Here is a 22,378-nt window from a genome sequence, read left to right as displayed (position 1 = left end):
ATGCACTGTTCTCCTCCTACAGGCTGGCTCAGTTATCACACAGCATGTCTAAGCAGATATACTGACGGCTAGGAGATCCATCATTTCAGGCGCGCTCTCTGCAGGCGAGCTTTACCCAATTCCTCAGTTCAAAGAGTTTCAACATTCCAAAGTATGCTGTACATCACTTCTAATGCACAAAGACGTACATTCATATGTAAAAAACACTAGATCGTGCCAATTCTCGCCTGTTTCTACATGTGAGTGGGCTGAGATAGTGAATGAGCACATGTGGAGCCAATCCTTTCCACTTGTGGTTTGTGGATTCAGTGTCGCGACCCAGCATGTTTTGCTGCTATACACTGATGCCACTGCTGGTGGAGAAAATGCCACTTTCATGTGTGACGTCAAAAGCTGACATTTGTACAGCCATGCGTGGACACAGTGTGTAGTAGTTACCTGGAGGGGATTTAAACCTATTAATAAGACGTGTGCTGTGGTGCATGTCACCACATATCTGCGTGTATGTGACTGTCAGGAGGCTGTGTTCAACCCCAAGACTGTTACAGACTGTTGTTCAAATTCAACCCTGGCCTCTAGAAACCTGTTCAACACAACGCTCCCGTTCAAACGTTTGGTGTCACTTAAAAATGTCCTTATACCACCCGTAATTCCAGACAGACAGCGAACAAAAAAAGGAGAGACCCAGCAGGCTCAACTGAGGTTTAGTTGTGTTTACTGAGTCTTCTTAGTCATTTATAATATTGTACAACTGCAACAAAAATAAAAAGGTACAATATGTTACAAATAAATAAAATATGTCAACACTCTCTACATACTCATCCTCACAGGTAACTATGATAATTTCACAGTGTCAACCAAATATACACAAACCATTTTCACAGGAAAGTGCACTCACATCAAAGTAAACGTAGCATAAACACAACAACGGCGATGTAAATTCACATGTACATCATAATAAATTAGACCCTCCAGAAAAATGCAGGCAAAAATCCTTGATTATGCAAATAAATATGTGGGGGTTTTATGCCATTTTATGCGGGGAAATTGCGGAAAGTTGCAAAGTATGCAAATAGTTGTGAAATATGCAAAAATATGCGCGATTCACCTGCCGCCTGGCCGCGGAGGGATGTGTCCTCTAATCAGACACTGGGACTGCTGTGGGGTTACTGGACTGACAGCCTGTGCTTTGGGAGGGGAAGAAGCTCACAGCAGCACCTGTTGCTTGTTGAGGACAGTAACTGTAGAATGATCAGAGTTTTCCTGTCAGTCTCCACAACGGCAGAAAAAGTCACTAGATTCGTGGTTAGTCGCGTTTGACAAAAAAAGTCGCGAGGATGCTTTGGAAAGTCACTAGATTTAGCGAGAAAGTCGCTAAGTTGGCAACACTGGCGCCGCACCTGATCTCAATGGGTTTGTGTGCACCTTAGTGAATTATAGACAGCAGAACTATACTTTCTATGCTGTCTGTGATGTTTATGGACTAATGCTGGAGATGTTTATTAGGGGAGACTGAAGTAAGTGTCTCGTACCAAAAGTGTAAGAGTCGGCAATCCTGGCATGGTAGTCTATTGTTCCTATTCCAAATATATATGTTGACATTGTAATTGTGCTAATAATCCCAATTCTCACTGAATGTATGGGAAATCTGATTCCATCCTTTTTTCCTCTGCCTATACACAGCCTATGGGTAGTTGCTTTTTTGTATCCTAATTACGTAAAGCTGTTCCATGTATTCCTTTTCCTGCAAGTTTGGATGTTCGGGGAGGTAACATTTCACTTTCACTTTTTCACACTAGTAGTTTGTGTTTTGGATTATCTTTATGCTTCTATAAATACAATTCTTTCACGTTTACATTTAGCATTTTTGGTTTCACTACAGCTGAAACCAAAAATGGCCTTTGCTCAGTTTGCCTTTATGTTACGTCAGAATTTGTGAGAAATCAGGATGAGGTTAGTCAAGTCTACTTTATTTATATAGCACATTTTTAAAATAACAAAGGTTGGCCAAAGTGCTTTACAGTTCAAAATAGAAAAGAAGACATAATCTGTAATATACAGAGCAAGATAAACAATGCCATATATCAGGGTGTCAACACTCAACTACAATTAATAGCCAGAGAGTACATATGTGTCTTCAGTGGGCACTTGAAGGTATCAAGAGACCGAGTGGTTCTGATTTGAACAGGTGGACGGTTCCAAAGACTGGGTGAGCTACAGAAAAGGCTCGGTCACCTCTGTTTGTGAGTCTGAATCTGTGAACTTTAGGGACCATCTGATTGGCCGACCTCAAAACTGGAAACTGAAACTGGAGGATGGACATATAAAAGCTAAGATAAACTAGAAGTTTTGCCAAACTTGGACCGCCCAGCGACCAAGATGACCCCTTTGACCTTGAAAATGAGGTCACGGTCACCAAATGCGAACTTGACCTGTGTCTTATTATGGTACACCTGTGTACCAAATATGGTGAGGCTACATCAATATTTTATGGAGTTATTGCGCGGAAACCAAATTGTTACAGACAAACACGCAAGCAAGCAAGACCATGCAGGTGAAAACAATACCTTCCAGCAAACGCAGTTTTGCCGGGCGGTAGTAAGAAGGTGCCAACCCATTTAGCACCTTAAAAACAAGCAATAATTCTGAAGTAAACAGGAAGCCGGTGGAGTGAGGCTACAACTGGAGCGATGTGCTCCCATTTCTTTGTCCCTGTTAGAAGCCAGGCAGCTGGGTTGGAGACTTTTTCATAATGCTGATATTAGTGTTGGAGGCTTTCACAAAATACAGGTGATTGTCAGTGAAACATGGTAGTTGCAGTGTGGTTAAGGGAAGGAAACATTATGGTGACCCTTCAGAAAACCTAACTGTGAGGGACTTAAACTGTGGCCTTGACTTGCTGAATATCACACAAAACACCAAACGGCCTGATCATTGCGTGTGCTGTACATTTGTCCATCATGAACAGCCCTCTTTTCATTCTGAAAGCTGACATGGTTTATAGAGGTGCTACTGATATAGGTGCTGATCCAGTTGCTGTTCATGCTTTAGAAGTTACGGGTATCAGTGTCGTATCAGGGTAAAATGCTAAGCTAAATTTAGCACAAGAGATGGAACCTGTCTGTCTGCATCTCCATCCAGCTGCCAAAACCTCCAACCTGGTGGGATCACAGGTTGCCAAAACGCATAAACAATCAGCTGTGGAATCTATTTGACTTTTGTTTACAAGCCCCGGTTCGCTGGTTACCAGGCAGCATGAAGGAAATTAGGGCCGGTGAGAGGGACGGATTCGTGGAGAGACACTCCTGTCATTATGTAGGTGATAAGTGTGGCTCCCTGGTGTGTTGTCAGTGCCGTGGGTTGTCATGATGTGAGGCTGAGGGAAGGGGGGGAGTCGCTTTGAAGAGGCACAACAACACTGAGTGACAGACGCAGAGCAGCAGACGGAGGGAGATCTCTGCCCGGGGGTCTGGGCTTCCAGCTGGAGCTGAACTCAGAGTCTGTGGGAGACAGACAGACAGAAGGCACTTTTGGACATATCTAATCATATTATGGTAATTTAATATGAAAAAAACGTGAACTTTTACCATCAGCAACGTATTTAGATGTATTTTTGTGAGTTTGTTTGTATCTTATTCCACTTTAACGACCTGATCTCAGTCAGTTACAGTGAAGAATCACGTGGTAGTATGAATATAACACTGACACAATGAAAACATCCCATAGCATTGACACAATATTGATTATTGACTCATAAAGCTGTTTTGTCTAACTTGTGGACAAACAATTACTTGCACATCCAGAACACACAGAGCATCATTAGCATTCATTTGGAGTCATGTTTCTGGCAATTCAACAGATGCCAATATTCACTCTGGTTTCAGCTCAGTTTTTCTTCCTTGAGAGAACGATCTGGCTCTTTTAGCTGGTAAATGCTCCAGTTTGCTGTCCAGCTAGCTGCTGTCTGTCTGTTGGTGCTGTGTAACTAATGTGGGTTTATCGGAGTGTGTTTACTGAAAAAAAGCTTCCTGTCACTGCTGGAAACAGTAAACTGAGCTACAAGATGGTAAAATGTTCCGGGGTGAAATACAGATCTGGGTGAGCAGAACCTTTGTCATTATTTATTGCAAGAAATTTAATTGTTCATATAATCACAGTGGCTAGTGCAGCTCCACCAGCGGAGTTATGTGACGATCGGCGTAAGTTTGTCTGTCTGTCTGTCTGTCTGTTAGCAACATTACTCAAAAGCAGAATAACGGATTTGGATAAAATTTTCAGTGAAGATCAGAAATGACACAAGGACTAAGTGATTAGATTTTGACAGTGATGCAGCTTATAGTCTGGATCCACGGATTTGTTAAAGATTTCTGTATCATACCAAGATAGCAGCATGGTGTCACTGTAACCATGACAACAAGTGAACGCTACATCAGCTGCCTGATGACGATCACGTGATTGTGATCCTACTACAAATCCACCGCTGTGGACTTATCCAGCGGAAACGATCCAAGGAACAACTGATTAGATTGTGGGGGTGTTTTTGAGTCCCATCAATTCCCGTCGGCTGCTACATATTCTGGTCACGTGATTCTATATCTGTACATAACTCGCACATGCATAAAACACACCTGTGCTCAGCGCAAGGTCATTTTGATTGTGGGTACATCTATATTAAATGACCATGTTCTATGTTGCTGTGATTTCTGATCAATACCTAATAAACAAATGCTGCATTTCCAAAAGAAAAAGCTACATTTCTGAAAATGCCATATGAGGGAATGAGCAGCCTTGACGGAGTACCACGCTCTCTGAGTGCTGTTCTAGTTGTATTTATAAAGCACAGATTATACCACCAGTGTAACTAAAAGTGCCATAGATCAAAGCAGGGAATAAAATTAAATAAAATTGTCATAAAACATCCAAAATAATAATCAGAAATAGGTCTGATACCATTAAATTACATAAAAACTACTGAAATACTTAAATGTAAAGCATCTTGAGACCATCTGAATTGTAGCTGGGACTGTATAAATAAAATTGAATTGAATTAAATACAAGTCTTAAAATGTTTGCTTTGAAGCTGTTTGCTGAAGCAGATGCTCTGTCCTCCACCGGAAGCTTTTTCCAGCGACTGGGACCTCTCTGTATGCCTCAGGTGTACTCTGGTGAGTTAAGAGATCTTGGGGATGTAAAAGTGGCATTCCTAATGTATCTGATTATATCTGACATCTGATAGTCAGGAGCAGGTTCATTAGGAGATTTTAAAACTAAAGGCGAAATCTTATCTAAATCTAAAATAAACGGTGAGTCAGTGCAGAGCCTTTTAAAACTGGATCAATGTGCATTCTGCATTTAGTTTTGGTGGGAATTTGTGATGCCTCATTTTGGATTCATTGTTTAAAGATTTCCTTAGAAGGCCAAAAAATAAAGCTTTACAATAGTCCAGTCTGCTGAAAATAAAAACATGAGTAAATCTTTCGGTGTGTTTTTAGGTTAGGTTGACATTTCTAAGAAGGTAAAATGCATTTCCAGTGATGCTTCTAACTTGGGATTCTCAGGATAGACAACAATCAGAGATGACAGAGTTTATTAGCTTTATGTTTTTTTGTTCATAAGTGAATCTTTTAATAGCACCAGCGATGAGCAACTCAGATCTGTTGCTGTTAAAGTTTTGCGACATCCAGATTTGAATGTTATTGAGGCAGTGAGACAGTTTGTTAGTCCTGCACTGTCGTCAGATGAGTTGGAAATAGAACTATGGAACTGTGTAAAACAGCAAAAACAACTAAATACAAATATACGTCTGCAGTTATTGAGCTCATTACGTGATAAACGAACATAATCATTTCAGTTGTTAATGTGAATGTTTGCTCCCACAGCTCATAGTTAATGATCCCATTAGAGGAGGAATTAAAAGAGCAAATAAAAACACAAACCACCTGTTATCCTCAGGCAGAATAAAAAAAAAAAAAATAGCTAAAGAACCCGAAAGAGCTGTGAAAGAGGCTGGAGAAAATGTGGCTCAAGGTGGGTCGACGCTCTGAACAGTGTTGCACTCGTGCTGTCTTTGCATACTGAACAGAGTTGGCCATGCAGTTTAACACGTCTGCAGACTTCATATGTGTACACAGTGGGAAAAGCCCTAAATCCAAATTGAAATTATAACTGGGCAATCAAGCGGAAACAGAAGTCAAAGCACATACAAGCTCAAAGCCCCAAACCCCACAGGTTTAATTATGTCAGACGTGTGTGTGTGTGTGTGTGTGTGTGTGTGTGTGTGTGTGATGCTCTCAGACAGCGTGAGCACCTCAGGGTCCCCTTAGCTGGATGACGTCACAGCAGGCCCCAGGCAGCAGGACAGTGGGTGGTGGTCTCAGGCCAGGATCGGAGCTCTCAGCTTCCATCATGGTGTCAAACAGATGGTTTCAGTCCCAAGGAGGTGAGGACAGCGAGCGCTCTGATTGGCCGAGACAGCGGGGCGGTTGCCAAGGTTTGCCCATCCAACGTGTTGCTGCGCCAACAGATGAAGGGATGCACGGAAAAATGTGTGACCTATGAGGGTCCTTCTGTTTTTAGCTGCGTGAGGGAGGGCTGGAGCTGCCGGCGAATAATTCAAACACCTCTAGGGTTAATTTTAAACACGAAATCTGGCAGGTCTTAATCACAGCCATATGACAAAGTATCTTCCAGCTTGACAGCTAATCGAGATGTGATTTACCTCTCTGTGACAGTACAAAAAATCATTCATGGAATTAGTAATTTTGAAGAGTTGGTTCAACCAAATTACAAAACTGTACATTTACTCACACACAGCTGTTAATCTTTTGCCATGTAGGTGATTTAAGGTTTATTTGCTTAGTTTTTGTCTGGGACATTTATGCTGCCACCTCAATATGAAGGAGATGACGAGAATTTCCATTATCATGTTCACAGCAGTGTTTTTGAAAAGTATGAATTAGGCAGTTGCTCGTCTGCGTGGAAAAGTTTGGGGCCACTAAGAAATGTCCTTATTTTTGAAAGAAAATCCAGACGAGACATTGTTAATGTGGTAAATGACTATTCTAGCTGAAAAAAGCTGATTTTTACTGGAATATCTCTATTTGGTACAGAGGAGCATTTCCAGCAGCCATCACTCCTGTGTTCTAATGCTACATTGTGTTAGCTAATGGTGTTGAAAGGCTCATTGATGATTAGAGAACCCTTGTGCAATAATATTAGCTCATGAATTAAAGTGTGAGTTTTCATTAAAAACATGAAATTGTCTGGATGACCCCAAACCTTTAAACGGTAGTTTAAGTCAACAGCAATGAATTACAGTTGAAATATTACTTATTTTCCTGAAATAAGAATCCTCTGTCGATGCTTTTTGCTGTTATTCTTACGTTCACACGATGAGCGACAAAGTTACCGAGCGCAGCCAGCTGCATTGTCACAGAGCTGCAGTGGAAGTGTTGGTCAAGCACATGTCACAGTGAAAGAAAGAGAAAGGGCTAACAGGAAGAATATGTGTTTTCCCGATTCTCAGAATGGAATAAGAGACTGGTTTGAGTGGAAGAAGTGGAAAGGGTGAGAAAAACAGACGTGACGGAATGACGCTTCACAATGGAAAACTCAAGTTTGATTTACAGTGTATCACTTCCATCACGCAGCAACACGTCAGTTTGCAGCATTTTGTTGTCAGCTTTCATTGGAAAACATATGTAATGAGGTGCATTTTTACTGATAGCCTGAACACATCATCAGGCCTTCCTATGGAAAGCTACAAGAGATGTGTTATATTCACCACACGGGCTGGTGAGGTCTATGCAAGTAAAAATAAAGCAACAGGCCCTGCAGTTACAAACATCCATCTATACACTGCTTAATCCTCATTAGGTTCACAGGGGGCTGGAGTCTATCCCAGCTGACTTAGGGTGAAGACAGGAGACACCTGGACAGGCCACCAGTCTGTCACAGGGCTACATATAGAGACAAACAATCACATTCACATTCACACCTACGGACAATTTAGAATAATCAATTAACCTTTTGGACTGTGGGAGGAAGCCGGAGTGCCCAAGAAAACCCACACATGCACAGGGAGAACATGCAAACTCCATGCAGAAAGATCCCAGTAGGACCACAACGCGAATCAGGATCTTCTTGCTGCAAGGCGACAGTGCTAACCACCACCCCACTGTGCAGTCCAGCCACAAACATGTGAAAACTAAATTAAATGAAGTGTTTTCATGTAAACATGGTGTCTGCAAATAAATATGTACCGCTCCATCACTGCACTGAAGAAAAGGGACATAGAAAATGTGCAACCTATGAATTCCTCACACAAGAAGCACGACTGTTTGACGGAGCAAAAGTCAATGCAGCAGTAACCTGAGGATGGTTCATCAACAGTAACTGAATCACAACATAGCACAACGCAGTTACAGCAACATAAGATATGTCCTTATAGGAAAAGTTGTAATTGCTATCGATCTGTTAATATAGTCTCAAAATATCCTCAAAACGACTTCAAAGCTACGACATCATGTGCTGTCATGTATGTGGTATGTTGCATTGTGCGTATTGCTATTAATGTTAATGATGGAGACAAATATACTTTACTTTATAGTACATGAGGAGCACATTTTAGGGCTTCCATCTGCAAATATTTTATTTGTATTACCTCTATTTATGAAAACATAGTATCCTCTGATACGCTGGAAAAAATGCCCCTCTCAAAACAAGAAAAAAAACTGATTTCAAGGAACTTTTACTTAACTAAGTGGAAAAAATCTGCCAATAGAACGAGTGAGAGATGGCTTGGTAAGATTTCTTGAAATAAGATATGATATTTATAACACTGAGATCTTAAAATTAGCTGGGACGACTTATATTAAAGCTATATTTTACCAGAATTGTCAAGCTTAGATGTCTTAAAATAAGGCAGACATGCTTAAAAAATTGTAGTTTTTCACTCAAAAATAGTTTTTTGCTTTCATGTAACCTCCTAATCTGAGACGTATTAAACCTATTTTGAGTTGTCTTGTAAAATACAACTCAAAACAAGATAATTTCAAGATTGCTTGACTTAAAGTATTTAAGCTGCATTGTCTTAAAACAAGTGCCTCCATTTTGCTGAAATGTCACTTGTTAAGTGAATTTATCTTAAATCAAGTGAGATGACACATTTTGACTAAAAATAAGACAAATAGATTTGGTAAGATTTTGAGTTTTTGCAGTGTATATGTATGAAAATAAACAACATATGAGCTGATCTTATTTTATTTGTAGACTAAAGGCTGCATGTCAGTCACATTTGATTTATCACAGATCGCTGACAGACCATCAACATTCTCCTTTCTTAGCGTTCAGATGGGATGTCCATGCCAGCGTATCGCTTACCGTTTACAGCCTGAAGCTGCATAGCTCCAGTGTCAGCGCCTCGGACCACCGGCTGCGGAGGCTCCAGGCAAAGCGGCAGATGTAATCCGCCAGGGGATCATGTGATCGAAACTGTTTGATCTAGCGTTTTCCTCGTGTCTCCTCCGCTGGCTGTGGATATGCAGACTTCCAGGGAGTGGCGGAGACGTCTGGTGAAAAATGATGTGATTATAAGGGAGGCCTCGATGCTTCAGGACTGTGACAGCGGTCTCATCCCATCAGCGTTGGAGGTGGTGAAGGGGCTGCTGACTGCATCTGTTCCGTCCTAATAAATCACTCTGTTAGTACAGTACATTTAAAAGAGATACATGAGGCATCTTATTGTCATTTAGAGTTACATCGTCTCTTATTGTTCCCAGTTGTTTTCTGTACTATTATTCTGCCTCTAGTTTTTCCTCAATGGAGAGGACGGCATTGACTTGATAATAATGCGTTTAAGGGAACGTGTATAATGGATTCTTAGCTGGGAGACACTTCCAGCTCTTCCTGTTGGTTTCTAGTAACTGAAAGGAATCTGAGCTTAATCTGACGCATGAAAACATTCAGGCACAATGAAATGCTGCTAAAACAGAAGGAGGCTAAACAAAATGAAGGTCTTATCCTTCTCCCGCTTACTGTGATTCATCCAGTCTGTTGTTTCGAGCCAATAAGCGTGAACAAAAGCAAATAGTTTGTTGTTAGGGGAGAGAAAAAGATTCTTGACAGTTCACTCCAGTCACACTTAAAGCAACACTAAAGAATGAAGCTGTACTAGTTGCCCGTGGAGACGTTCAATCCGCTCAGTATAAATGTGTTGGACAGAACAAACAACATACGGTCTAACTAAGAATGTCAATTTAGCCCTCAGCATTGCTGCAGAGAAAAGTGTTGGTGTGATTTAAATCAAAGGGCTTGAACATACTGGCAGCATGAAAGAGTTGCACAAAGTGATTATCAGGTGTAAATATTCTGGTGGAATAGTAGCACGAGAGTAAAAATGGGGAGGCTTACTCATATTCATCTGCTTGGTGAGAGAATTGTTCCCATTTTATACAAATATATAGTTGTGGTCAAAGAAATGTTGATGTTTTTCAGGATTATGTCAATATTGTCTCAGTAGCTTATCAGTCAAATGACAACCTGTGATCCAACAGCCTGATTAAGATATTTTAAAAAATAAATATGATCCAGTTTCAGTGACGTGGAGGTTAGCACTTTCACCCTGCAGCTAGACCAGGGGTCGGCAACCCGTGGCTCCGGAGCCGCATGCGGCTCTTTCAGCCCTCTGTTATGGCTCCCTGTAACTTTGGAAAATACATTGTTCTGCCTTTCAGACGCGTTTCAATGCATTTTAATATAGAGAATTTTATTGTGAAATTACCGCTCTTACTTTGACGTGTCACTCCACCGGATTGCTGTGCCTGTGACATGAGAGCGCAAAGCTGATGCAGAGAGACAACACGGAGCTTCCGATTCCCACACGTTTCATGCCTTTTTTTTTGTTTTACTCCTGGAGAAGAAACGCCTGTAGTTTCACATCGTTTTGTACTCAAGAATGGCAAGCCTGTATATTAAAGCTCCACTCCAAGAAAGACACGTCTTGTCTTTGAGTCAAAAGTACTCATGATAGGGTAATTCATGTTACTCGCAAGAACACGGCTCGATGTCACATCCAGGCAGCAGGTCAGAGAGTCAGAGGAGTGTCGTCTTGGAAAAATAGGGCAGGGACTTACCGGAGAAAAGTTATTAGCTTAAGATAAATAGATAAATAGATTTTACAAGTTAAATAGACATTCGCAAAATATTGAGTTCCAGCTAACATTACGTTGTAGTGCCGAAGAACTGGAGTCTGAGGCGGAGTGTCAAATACAGGTGCTAACTGCTTTACTGACATCAGTAGAATTAATCTCTCAGTACATGTGGAACGTAACTTTGCAACAACCAGCGTAACAGCATCAACAGTCCGTGTGTCAACACAACCACAACACTCAACATTCCGCGGTGAATTATGTAAACCCACTACAACGTAACATATGAGGTCCAGGAGCAAAAATGACATTAACCAAGTAAGATAAATATTAGTGGAAGGACACAATTAAAAAATGAATCTATCTATTTAGAGGCTTTGTAATTAATTAATCATGACTGATTAACAAGGGCATAGAGGTAAAAAAAAAAAAAAAAAAAAAGCGATAAATGCAGTGTTGTCTTCATTTTAAATGCCTAAAGGATTTTGCGGCTCCCGGTGTTTTCTTTTCTGTGGGAAATGGGTCGAAATGGCTCTTTGAGTGTTAAAGGTTGCTGACCCCTGAGCTAGACGATCCCCGGTTTGCGTCCCGGCCTTCCTGGGCTCTTTCTGCATGGAGTTTGCATGTTCTCCCTGTGTATGTAGGTTTTCTCCAGGTACTCCAGCTTCATTAACCAGCTATTAACTGAGCCACTGAATAAAGGGTTCAGGGGAATAGTGCTACATTATAAAGCTACAGGAAACTTTTCGACTGATATATTTCACTTAAGTCAGCTTGGGTTGGGGTAAAGACTACAAGTTTGTAGAACCTCTACAGCCACCTCCTGAACTACATTAGTATTACTAGTATAACAAGAAAAGCAAGCAGAGAGCACAGTACTCCACCAAAGCTGCTCAGTTGTTGCATCATTTCAGACAGATGAAATTTTTGATAAAAAATGACCTTGCGCTGAGCACAGGTGTGTATTATGTACGGATACTGAATCACGTGACCTAAATATATAGCGGGCGGTGGGAATTGATGGGTCTCGGAAACACCCCCACAATTTATCAATCGTTCCTTCTATCATTCCCGATGGATAAGTCCTGATAAGTCTGCAGCGGTCGATTTGTACCAGGATCACAGCCATGTGATCATCAGCAGGCAGCTGATGTAGTGTTCACTTGTTGTCATAGTTACAGTGATGACATGCTGCTATCTCACAATGATACAGAAATCTTTAACAAATCCATGGATCCAGACTATAAGCTGCATCACTGCCAAAATCTAATCACTTGGTCCTTGTGTCATTTCTGACTTTCCCAGAAAATTTCACCCAAATCCATTAGTACATTTTTGAGCAATGTTGTTCACAGACAAATAAACAGACAAGCATACAGGGATCGTCACATAACTCCACTGTGTAACAAATCCTAATCTCTGACATGAGCTGTTATCACTGGAGTTGCACTGTGGGTAATGTACCTGAAAATTTGAACTGACCTTTAAAATGACCTGATTTTTCAATCAGCTTGACAATCATCAGTCTCTACACTGCCCCCTCCCACAGTCTTTGACTCCTTGTCATGGATGAACTGTAAACTGTACCTCCTCCCTGAGGCAATCATCAGCTCATGGTAATCTGTGAAATCATCAGATAATGATTGTTTACGAGAAAAACCAGCGTGCACGTGGCTCTGCACGGCAAACTTTGCACGTCAGACATGAAGGGCACAGCTCTGACCTCTGCAACAGCCACCTGAGCCATTATCAGCCGCACCAATGACTGAAAAACTCTTAAGCTAAAAGCCTTAAATGTGATGAAAAACATGGCGGGAAAATGGGGCTCGTCCTCAGGCTAAATTGGATCTGCATTGTTCAGAGATGGACTGTCTGTGCTACATCTGCCCTGCGCTGCCTTCAAGGAGCGATTTATAGAAGTACGGGACTCATTTAGCATGCAGAGTGTGTGTGCTCAGAATCAGGATGTCGAGAAGCATGTGCCTTTTGCAATCACATGGTAGGTTAGCGCCTTTTGCATTTTTAATGTCTATCATCAATAACCTTGTGAGGCTGTGTGTGTGTGTAGAAACGGGCATCAGTGAGTGCATGTGTGTGCATTTCGTGTCTGGCTCGTGTAATGTGACATGATTCAGCTGTTACAGGTTGGTGTGCGCTGGGGAGATGCTATATCCTCGCTCTGCAGACGTGAACACAACAAAATTACAGCCCAGCATGAGACGGCAGTTGTCATTAGTTGGCGCAGCATCCTAGCAGCCGAAGGAAACCGCTCAGGCCGTCCTGCTGTTGGTTTCAGTCAATGTCACGATAAGAGGAAGACACAGAGAGGGGTGAGGAGAGACAGAAATTAGTGACAGGAAGAGAAATGATGCATGTTTTAAAGAAGAAGTCGAGATCACGTGTGTTAAGACAACCATCAACGGTCTTCGAATTTGGACATTTTGATCTCAACTTTAGACCAGAAAAGTTTGGCGACTGTTTCTTCTTCGCTTTTGTATGGGCAAAATCTGTCCACAGACATAGAAATACCTGCCAAAGTACTGAAAACTGCCTTTGAGGTAGTTTCCGCTGCAGCAGGTGTCTCCAGAACCACATCGTGCCGCGATGACTCACACACCGACAGGCTCACAAGGTGAAAACACCCTATCACTACTGGCTATCCACTGGGCCTGCTCAGCGTTTTCATACATTCTGCAGAGCGTGACTGGATGATAATTGCTTAATTGTACTATGAAGTGCACCTGTGTGGAAGCAACAGCAATCATTGTGTTCCTTCATTTATTCAGGTTTTTCCTTTAAACTGTCACCTGTCTGCAGTTCCACATTAGAAAGCACCAACTCGGTCACAGCCTGAGCACCTTACAATTAAAATAATAATCAGAATTTTCAGCTGGGTTCTTCAGTAAAGCTGCCGTCACTGGTGGTTTCATATGCACTGACTGTGAAATCAGAGATGTCTGATGTCTGGTCCTGAGGAACATAACCTGCTCCAGAGCAGATAAACAAACATAAAAGCATCACCTACTGACCTTAACAATGGGACAGGGATACTGATAAGCCCATTAAACTCTCACACTCTCATAGTTACTATTTGCCAGCTTTTCTTCCTGCTCTGGTTGCAAAAGCTGTGTTGCTTTTAACCTGCTGATATATTTTTAAATTCCCCAAATTTAGTTTAGGATCATTGGGCCTCATTCATGAAGCGTTCTTAAGAACAAATCTGTTCTTAGAGCCTTTTTAAGAAGATTTTTGGCATTCACGAACGTGTTCTTAACTGACCTGTTCTTAAAAGTAAGAACAAATTCTAAGAACACTCAGGAGGACTCTTACACACAAAAAATCTGCTCTTTTAGAATTTTGTTACAGTCAAAACTGATCCAAAAATTTGAATTTCTTTCTTAAAATGATTCAAATATTACCACAAATTATTTAATTTAAAACTAGATTTATTCAAGTGAATTTTAGTGATCAATGGTTTTATAGTTCAGTGCCAGTTAAACTCAAAATTAGATTTTAGATTTGAAGCTGCACTTGGTCACATTAACATGTTTGGAGGTCTGTGGGAGGTACAAGCGCAATGACCACTACGACGTGCACGCGCGATGACCGCCGCCACGCGCACGCGCCCCGGTGTGCACGCGTGCGCTGACCGGGGAGACAAGGCGGACATGGCCTGGGCAGTTTTACCTGTCACTGCAGCAGAGGCAGAGGGTGTTTTATTACGACACACACCCTTTCTGAGTATAAAAGTTTAGCTGTCTCAGGTCAGACTTTATTGGCTGTTTGAAGCTCTGTCATCTGCAGAAATGACCATCACTCTGGTGGGCGGAGTTTCACCTGCACTCCAGTGCTCACGTGTCTCAAACACTCTCTTGCTGCTGCCTTATAAGGAAGTTTAGAGGGTGTACCTTTTACATTTACAAGTCAATACAATGTAAATGTCATGTTAATGAGAGGGGAGGGTGTTCGTAGAGACTGTTCTTGAATCCGGCGCATCTCCCTCCTAAGAACAGATTTGGCTTGTCAAGAACGCTTCGTGAATCCGACGTACTTTTCTCTTGGGAGTTCTTAAAGCCGTTCTTACGAACGCTTTTCTACGAACGCGTTCATGAATGAGGCCCATAGTTTGTTATTTTTGTGAGAAATATGTAACTTCACACCAGTCTGTTTGGTCGTCTGGTGTCAGCACCATCCCTTTTGTGTGACTGTGCTTGTAGCTAGATTCAGAAACTCTGGGTTGACTTAATGTGTTGATGAGCAGCTTTGTGAGTCCACTTAATCTAACTTCAGATTTTAGATTTGGTGAAGCCACAGAACAAAAAAATATCCAGGATCTGTTCAACATACTTAGTACTACAGGCCCCAGGTCATCCTGTCTGAAGGTGCACTATCTATAAACCCTTAAATCTCAAAATGCAATCTTATTAGTCATTTTTGTTGCATTACTTCTTGAAAAAGGACGATAAAATTGCTATTGAAGGTATTGATCTGACAGTCACATGCTGCCAGCAACAACAAGACATTTGCTCACCTGCAGTCCATGAATTCATGAGACCATGAAATGAAATCTTCTAAAAATCATATCACAACTTTAACACGGCGGCTTTTTTTTAGAGGGAACAATCATGTTAAAATAATGTAATTAAGCAGCTTTTGTTTTCAGTTTTTCCTTCCAGAGTTGATTTTTGTTGTTGTTGTAGTTGAAGCAGCAGTTAGCAGTCAGTGCAGTTTTCTTGATTTGCACGAAAATTAACTTTTTGAGTGAAACTTTTTCTACAACCTCTATTGCTCTCGCCAAGGAACGGAAGAATTATGTGACGATCGGCGTCTGTCTGTCTGTCTTTCTCTCTGTTAGCAACATTACTCAAGAACAGACCAACAGATTTTAATGACATTTTCAGGGAAGGTCAGAAATGACACAAGGACCAAGTGATCAGATTTTGGCGGTGATGCAGCTTATAGTCTGGATCTATGCTCCAAATTGAAAGATTTCTGTATCATTGCAAGATAGCGGCACAGGGTCACTGTAACCATGACAAGAAGTGAACACTACACCAGCTGCTTGCTGACAATCACATGATTGTGATGCTAGTAGAAATCAACCACTGTGGACTTATCGTGACTTATCTGTCAAAAATAATACAAGAAACATTTGATTAAATTGTGGGGGTGTTTCTTAGTCAATTCCCACCGCCCACTACATATTTAACCCATGTGACTCGGTACCTGTACATAACATACACATGCATAACACACGCCTGTGCTCAGCACAACGTCATTTTGTTTGTGGGTACATCTATGTTAAATTCTATAATGCATTATTTCTGCCATGATTTTGTCCAGATTTCAACCGCCTTGTCTGAGTACTGCTGTCTCTGCGTGCTTTTCTTGTTTTACCATGTCATTATCATAATTCTTAGAAACAGCAAAGATGAAGTAAAATACTTAATATACAATAAACTATACTGCACAATGCTACTGTGTGGGTTTACAACTGACATGCCAGAGCATAAGAGGTGTTTGTTTACTTCCACCTACAGCATTGATCAGTCTGTAGTCAGAGAAGAATCTCTGTCTAATCCTAACATCAACCACTGGACAAAAAGGTAGTGCAGTCTGTATATTACTTGCTAACTAGTGCAACAAGTTCAGTAGGTTAGTGTACACAAACAGGCAAGCAAAGTATAACCATGTACTATGTATGTTTAAAGTGAGATCTTTGGTTCCAGGATGGAGAAAGTAGATGGAGCTGTGCGCCGCTGAATAAACTGATGGTGTTATTATGCATCCTGCTTCGGCTTTAAAACGGCTTCAGTCAAGGAGGATGAACACAAACACTTACAGGGCAATAAAGACGCATGTATAATATATAAAGAGAAGCTGTAGAGTGAATGCACGCACACAGTTCAGGATCAGGGTGACCCAAATAGTGGCAATGATATTTTGAGAGCGCGTGAGTCATGCAATCCAAAAACAAGGCAGAGTGTGAAACGACTTCTTCAGAGCTCAGTAGGCAGAGCGCACCGGTGGAGGGATTGTGGGAGGAAGGTGGAGAAGGAGCATAGTAGGCTGCGTGTGTGGAAATCTGCTCCGTCTAGCTCTTGGAGAAAGCCATGGATGTTTGCAAATTCAGCCCGAGGTTCCTCCAAGACAGTGGAATATCTGGAGCTGATTCCGTAAACATTTTGCAAAAGAAGACTCAAATACAAGGAGAAAAATAATATCTGATTCATCATTTAATGCAGACATACAGACTGAGCTACAGTATATAAACATGTTATTATTTTGCCATTCAAAGAACAAACTCATTTAGTATTATATTTCAACAGCTTCGAATACTAATGCTTTTTAGGGTGTAATCAAGCTTTCTATTAATAATAAACAGAAGACGATGCATTCTACCTTTGACATTGTATTTTAGTGTCACTTTTCTTGCTCAAAAATTATGAATGCTATTTGTTAGTGTCCTCGAGCTCACTGCCAATTATGCCTCTTTTTTGCCCTCATTGTCAATAACATTTTAACTAATTGAATATTCCAGGCCTTCTCTTTCCCCTGTTACCTTGCCTGAAGCTACAGACTGTATAGGGTCCCAGTAAAACACCCTCATTTCTGCATTTTTTTCATTTTGGCAGTAAATATGAATGTAGGGGTAATCAAACAGCACCCAAGAGGACCATTTGGGTTTGCTGTCTCTTCCTGACTTTACCTTTGGACACTGCTGCCCAGAAACACAAGGGAGGCGAGTGAGAAGAGATAGCTTTCATCTGCAGCCAAGTTGACATTGTAACTCCTGTGTTATGTCTTATAATGGGAACCAAAATAGACAGTGGTGGGGATGAGGAACATTTTTCAGTCATAATGGGAGCTGATCTATAGATCTAAGAAAAGTTTTTTTAGTCTTTCCAGTTGCCTTGTAGATTTCCACTCTAAAGGCAAGGTGTTCCAGCCAAGGAATCTTGACTGTAGTCAGATATGTTATTAGTAAATGACTGAAAAACAAGTCCAGAACAAACATCTTTCAGATACAGCTTTGGTGTTTGAGAGTTTGACAAAATGATCTTAAGTCTAGTTACTCATCTATGGATGGATTTTTTGAGGTTGTCATGTGTCAAGGACGGCATTCACATCCAGCACCAAAGATCAACCTTTCATAGAAACGAGGGGTGTGTGAAGGAAGTAAGAAGTTTGGCAAAAAACCAAGAAGATAAACAGTGAATCTAGAGTTCAGATTTTTATGCCAAGAATTTCTTACTTCTCTTTGGTTCTTGAAGATGCTTTACCTCTCATCCAAGAAGCTTGTTCAGTTCTTAGTGGCTGGCGACTTATGGGCCATTACCTAGACTGAACTCATGTCAAGAGTCAATAATGCTCTCAGACCACCTGGATTTAAGGTGTGAATGGTTCTTGAACCTGACTGGAAGGAGATGTCAGGATTGCACTATGGTGCCATAGATCCCTCCGCTCTTCAGAGATGGCTGTTCCACTTAAACGTAGATACTTTCCTTCACTCCTCTCTCAAACCATCTGTCTTCTCTGTCCGGAATGTAAACATTGCTGTCCTTAAAAGAGTGTTACTTATCATTTAAAGGCAGTTGGATTGCTCCCTCTTCTCCTAAGGAGCTAAGACGATAAGACATTTAGTTCGTTACGCTGGCATTTGATTGCCCCAGCTGTTACAGTATAAACAAAGAGACACTGTGAAGTAAATACAGTCTGACATAAATTACAAAAACATTGTTTTGTGCATTTCTTTTGTTTTCTCCAAACTGAGACCAAAAGTACAAACTGAGCCATGAATTTTGTGTTCCACAATACCAGGCCGAGACATAAATACTTTTACTTTAATTCAATCTTTTGCCTCTTCAGATCTCTGAGTAGAAATAAAAAAGACTATTTTTGGTGAATTGTTCGATATGTAAACATAAAACGTGTGATGAGAAGTAGACAGTCTTTCTGGTCTGTGTTTGTGTTGTTATACCTCATACTTTAAGTCATGATTTGAATGCAGGTAAATCCTGCAACACTCCAACATTTGAAACAAATCAACTTCCTGTGCTAAACCTCATTGAAAGATTTAAGTAAATACTGAAAATGCAAATGCAGAAAATATATACAGCACACAAATAAGACTTATTTATTCCCCACTGACTCTGGAGCGTTGTGTTGGTTCACTTAACTACATCCTTGTTTGCATTTCTGCCTGCTACACAACATACCAACAACAGCAAATTAATTCTGACGGCATCTGCATTCCCATGTTTCTTTTTCACCAGGAGCGTAGGGAAGTGTGAGTTTATTTGTTGCTCTTGCTAATAGATTGCTTCTGTCTCTGGAGTCCATTCAAATTTATGCAAGTTAATTAAACCTGCCTGGGTTCAATCTCTTTCTCAGGTGCAAATGAAATGATTGATCTTGGCGTTATGTGTAACCACAACCATTGTATAGGCCGTCACGGTTCAAATAGCCCAAAATGTAAAGGATAGATTGACATTAACGTGTGTTTTTCTCTTTTCTCTTTTCCTCCCCTGTAGTTTATTGCCTTTGCATCTTTGTTCTTCATCCTGGTCTCCATCACCACCTTCTGCTTGGAGACCCATGAGGCTTTCAACAAAATCATCAACAAGACGGAGTCGGTGCGGAACAGCAGCGTGCCTGACTCGGGTCCGCAGTACGAGATTGAAACTGACCCTGCGCTCACGTATGTGGAGGGTGTTTGTGTCTTCTGGTTCACCATCGAGTTCCTGGTGCGTGTGACCTTCTGCCCAGTGAAGTTGGAGTTCGTTAAGAGCGTTCTCAACATCATCGACTTTGTGGCCATCCTGCCTTTCTACTTGGAAGTAGGGCTCAGTGGCCTTTCTTCAAAGGCTGCCAAGGATGTGTTGGGTTTCCTCAGGGTGGTGCGTTTTGTTCGTATCCTGCGTATCTTCAAGCTAACACGTCATTTCGTGGGGCTTAGGGTGCTGGGCCACACGTTACGGGCTAGTACCAACGAATTCCTGCTGCTCATCATCTTCCTAGCATTGGGAGTGTTAATTTTTGCCACCATGATATACTATGCTGAACGAATTGGTGCAAAGCCCAATGACCCCACTGCAAGCCTCCACACCAAGTTCAAGAACATCCCCATTGGCTTCTGGTGGGCCGTGGTAACCATGACTACACTGGGCTATGGTGATATGTATCCAGAGACCTGGTCAGGCATGGTGGTGGGTGCGCTGTGTGCTTTAGCTGGCGTGCTGACGATAGCCATGCCTGTGCCCGTTATTGTCAATAACTTTGGGATGTACTATTCCCTGGCCATGGCCAAGCAGAAGCTGCCCAAGAAGAGGAAGAAACACATCCCACAGGTGGTGCAAGGAGGGTCCCCCACCTACTGCAAAGCTGATCTCAACACCACCTGCAACAGCACTCAAGGTGACCTGTGCCACGTCAAAGGGAGCAGGGTACTAGAACGCAACCGCTCAGGTAAGCCCATCTGGCCAGACAAAGGCCATATGGAGGAAAAATTATGAGGAACTTCACTCAGCACTTGAGTTCATATTATGCTCAAGGGTGGTATTTATGTAGTGACAGCAAGGAGAATCCATTAGGGACCTCATCTCATGTAGGAAGCAGTGGCCGTGTGACAGATTCCCCCCTGAGACTAGAAATGGTTTCCCCTTGTGACCCACTAGCACCACAGCGGCTCCCTCACAGGAGACGAGCTCTTCTGCCTCACAGCCTTCATCTGCAGTTGCCACAGTGATAAGAGAGGCAATGCAAAAGGTCCAGAAAGAAGGAGATGGCTGTGTGAAATAGCACAGGCTGATAAGAATTCAGAGTCCTTGTGACCATGTCTTTCCTCTAGAAAGGATTGTTCATTTGTTGTTCAGACTGTAGGTGGCTGTTTTTCCCTCTGGGTGCGTGTCAGTAATTTACTCTGACACATCTGATATTGATGGAAATTAGTGTCGACCTCCGTATACTGACTTTCTTTGAATTCTAGTGCAGATATTCCTGAGGGTAGGTATGCACTCTGGACTCCTTACAGTCTATTTGTTTACTAGGTTTCGGAGACTTATATTTAATAAGCATAGAATAATTCATGAATGACTGAATGCACAAACAGAATCAATCTAGTTTAGCTGCCTGTGTGATTTCCTTAGAGGTCGTTTAAAACACAGTCTGCAGAGTTACTTACCTATTAAGTGTCCTTTAGACTGCTGCATATTTTATGTTTTGGTGTGAAAGGTCTTAATACATAGTACATACCAATTCTGGTTACATGTGACGGGGGTTACCTGCTTTTAGAATATGTGATTTTAGACTAGTACGAAGGCTTTAGAATAGAATAGAATAGAATAGAATAGAATAGAATAGAATAGAATAGAATAGAATCAGTTAATTCACCCCTGAAGGGAAATTAATGCAAAAAAAATGACCTTTTGACTGCTGTGTGATTAATACAGTTTAGTTATTTTTGCATTATACTGATAAGTGTTATGCTTGCAGTATCATGTTACTATTTCTGACATGTAGTTGACCATTCACTAGTCCACTTCCCAAACAAAAGTTTTCCAGTTGTACTGTAGTCCAGAATGTTGATGAGTTCCGGAATGTTGTCGGGGTTCCTGAAGGCTGTCGGGTTCCGGAAGACTGTCGGGTTCCCAAATGTTGGAACATTCTGCAAGGCTGTCTGCTTGCAGAATTTGGCCTGAGGCCAAGATTCAATCTGCAACCACAATTTGACTTAGCAGGCCTGTCAAACCTTGGATTTTTTCATATCATATGTATGAAGTTGTATTAAATGCAATCCTCTGCACAGTTTTTCTTATCATACTTACATTACTAGAGTTTGCCCGACTTTACAACACAAAAACAGTCCTCTTTCTTTATAACATTAGTTACTGTAGTTGACAGTTCCACATGGATCCTCATCTGGTTAGTAGGCTGTTTTTTGTCTGGGCCATGCATTTTTAACGTTAGATATAAACAACAACATCATGTATTAAACATCGTCTGACCCATAGTTTCATGAAGAGCAGTTTAGAAGCTCATCATGGTGACTTCAGCCATCGCTGTCTTGGCAATACCTGACTCCTACAGTTTACTACCTTATGTTTGATGAGAGCCACCCATCATTCATAGCAGACACATCATTGATTGTGCATACCTTTAAGTCTTAATACATTTTAAACAGGTGAGTTGCATTACAATTTACCTTCCTTGCACTTGTCATAAATTACAGA

At 41.4% G+C, this 22,378-nt stretch overlaps 1 protein-coding gene across 9 annotated transcripts in view; it reads left to right on the top strand.

Moving 5' to 3' along the window:
* kcnc2 (potassium voltage-gated channel, Shaw-related subfamily, member 2) overlaps nucleotides 1-22,378 on the top strand; it is a 132,551-nt gene that overhangs the window by 91,117 nt on the left and 19,056 nt on the right. For all 9 annotated transcript variants that reach the window (XR_002596715.2, XR_007944996.1, XR_002596716.2 and 6 more), the window contains exon 2: nucleotides 19,682-20,615. Coding sequence is in view for 4 of the 9 variants with exons in the window: in XM_022215290.2 (XP_022070982.1) it covers nucleotides 19,682-20,615 (934 nt within the window). In the remaining 5 variants the exon portion in view is untranslated. The remainder of the gene's footprint in view (nucleotides 1-19,681; nucleotides 20,616-22,378) is intronic.

The sequence above is a fragment of the Acanthochromis polyacanthus genome, chromosome 1, assembly GCF_021347895.1.
Source record: "Acanthochromis polyacanthus isolate Apoly-LR-REF ecotype Palm Island chromosome 1, KAUST_Apoly_ChrSc, whole genome shotgun sequence".
Classification (NCBI taxonomy): Eukaryota; Metazoa; Chordata; class Actinopteri; family Pomacentridae; genus Acanthochromis; species Acanthochromis polyacanthus.
The sequence above is the reverse complement of the archived record's forward strand: the minus strand, read 5'-3'. Positions and strand labels throughout refer to the sequence as shown.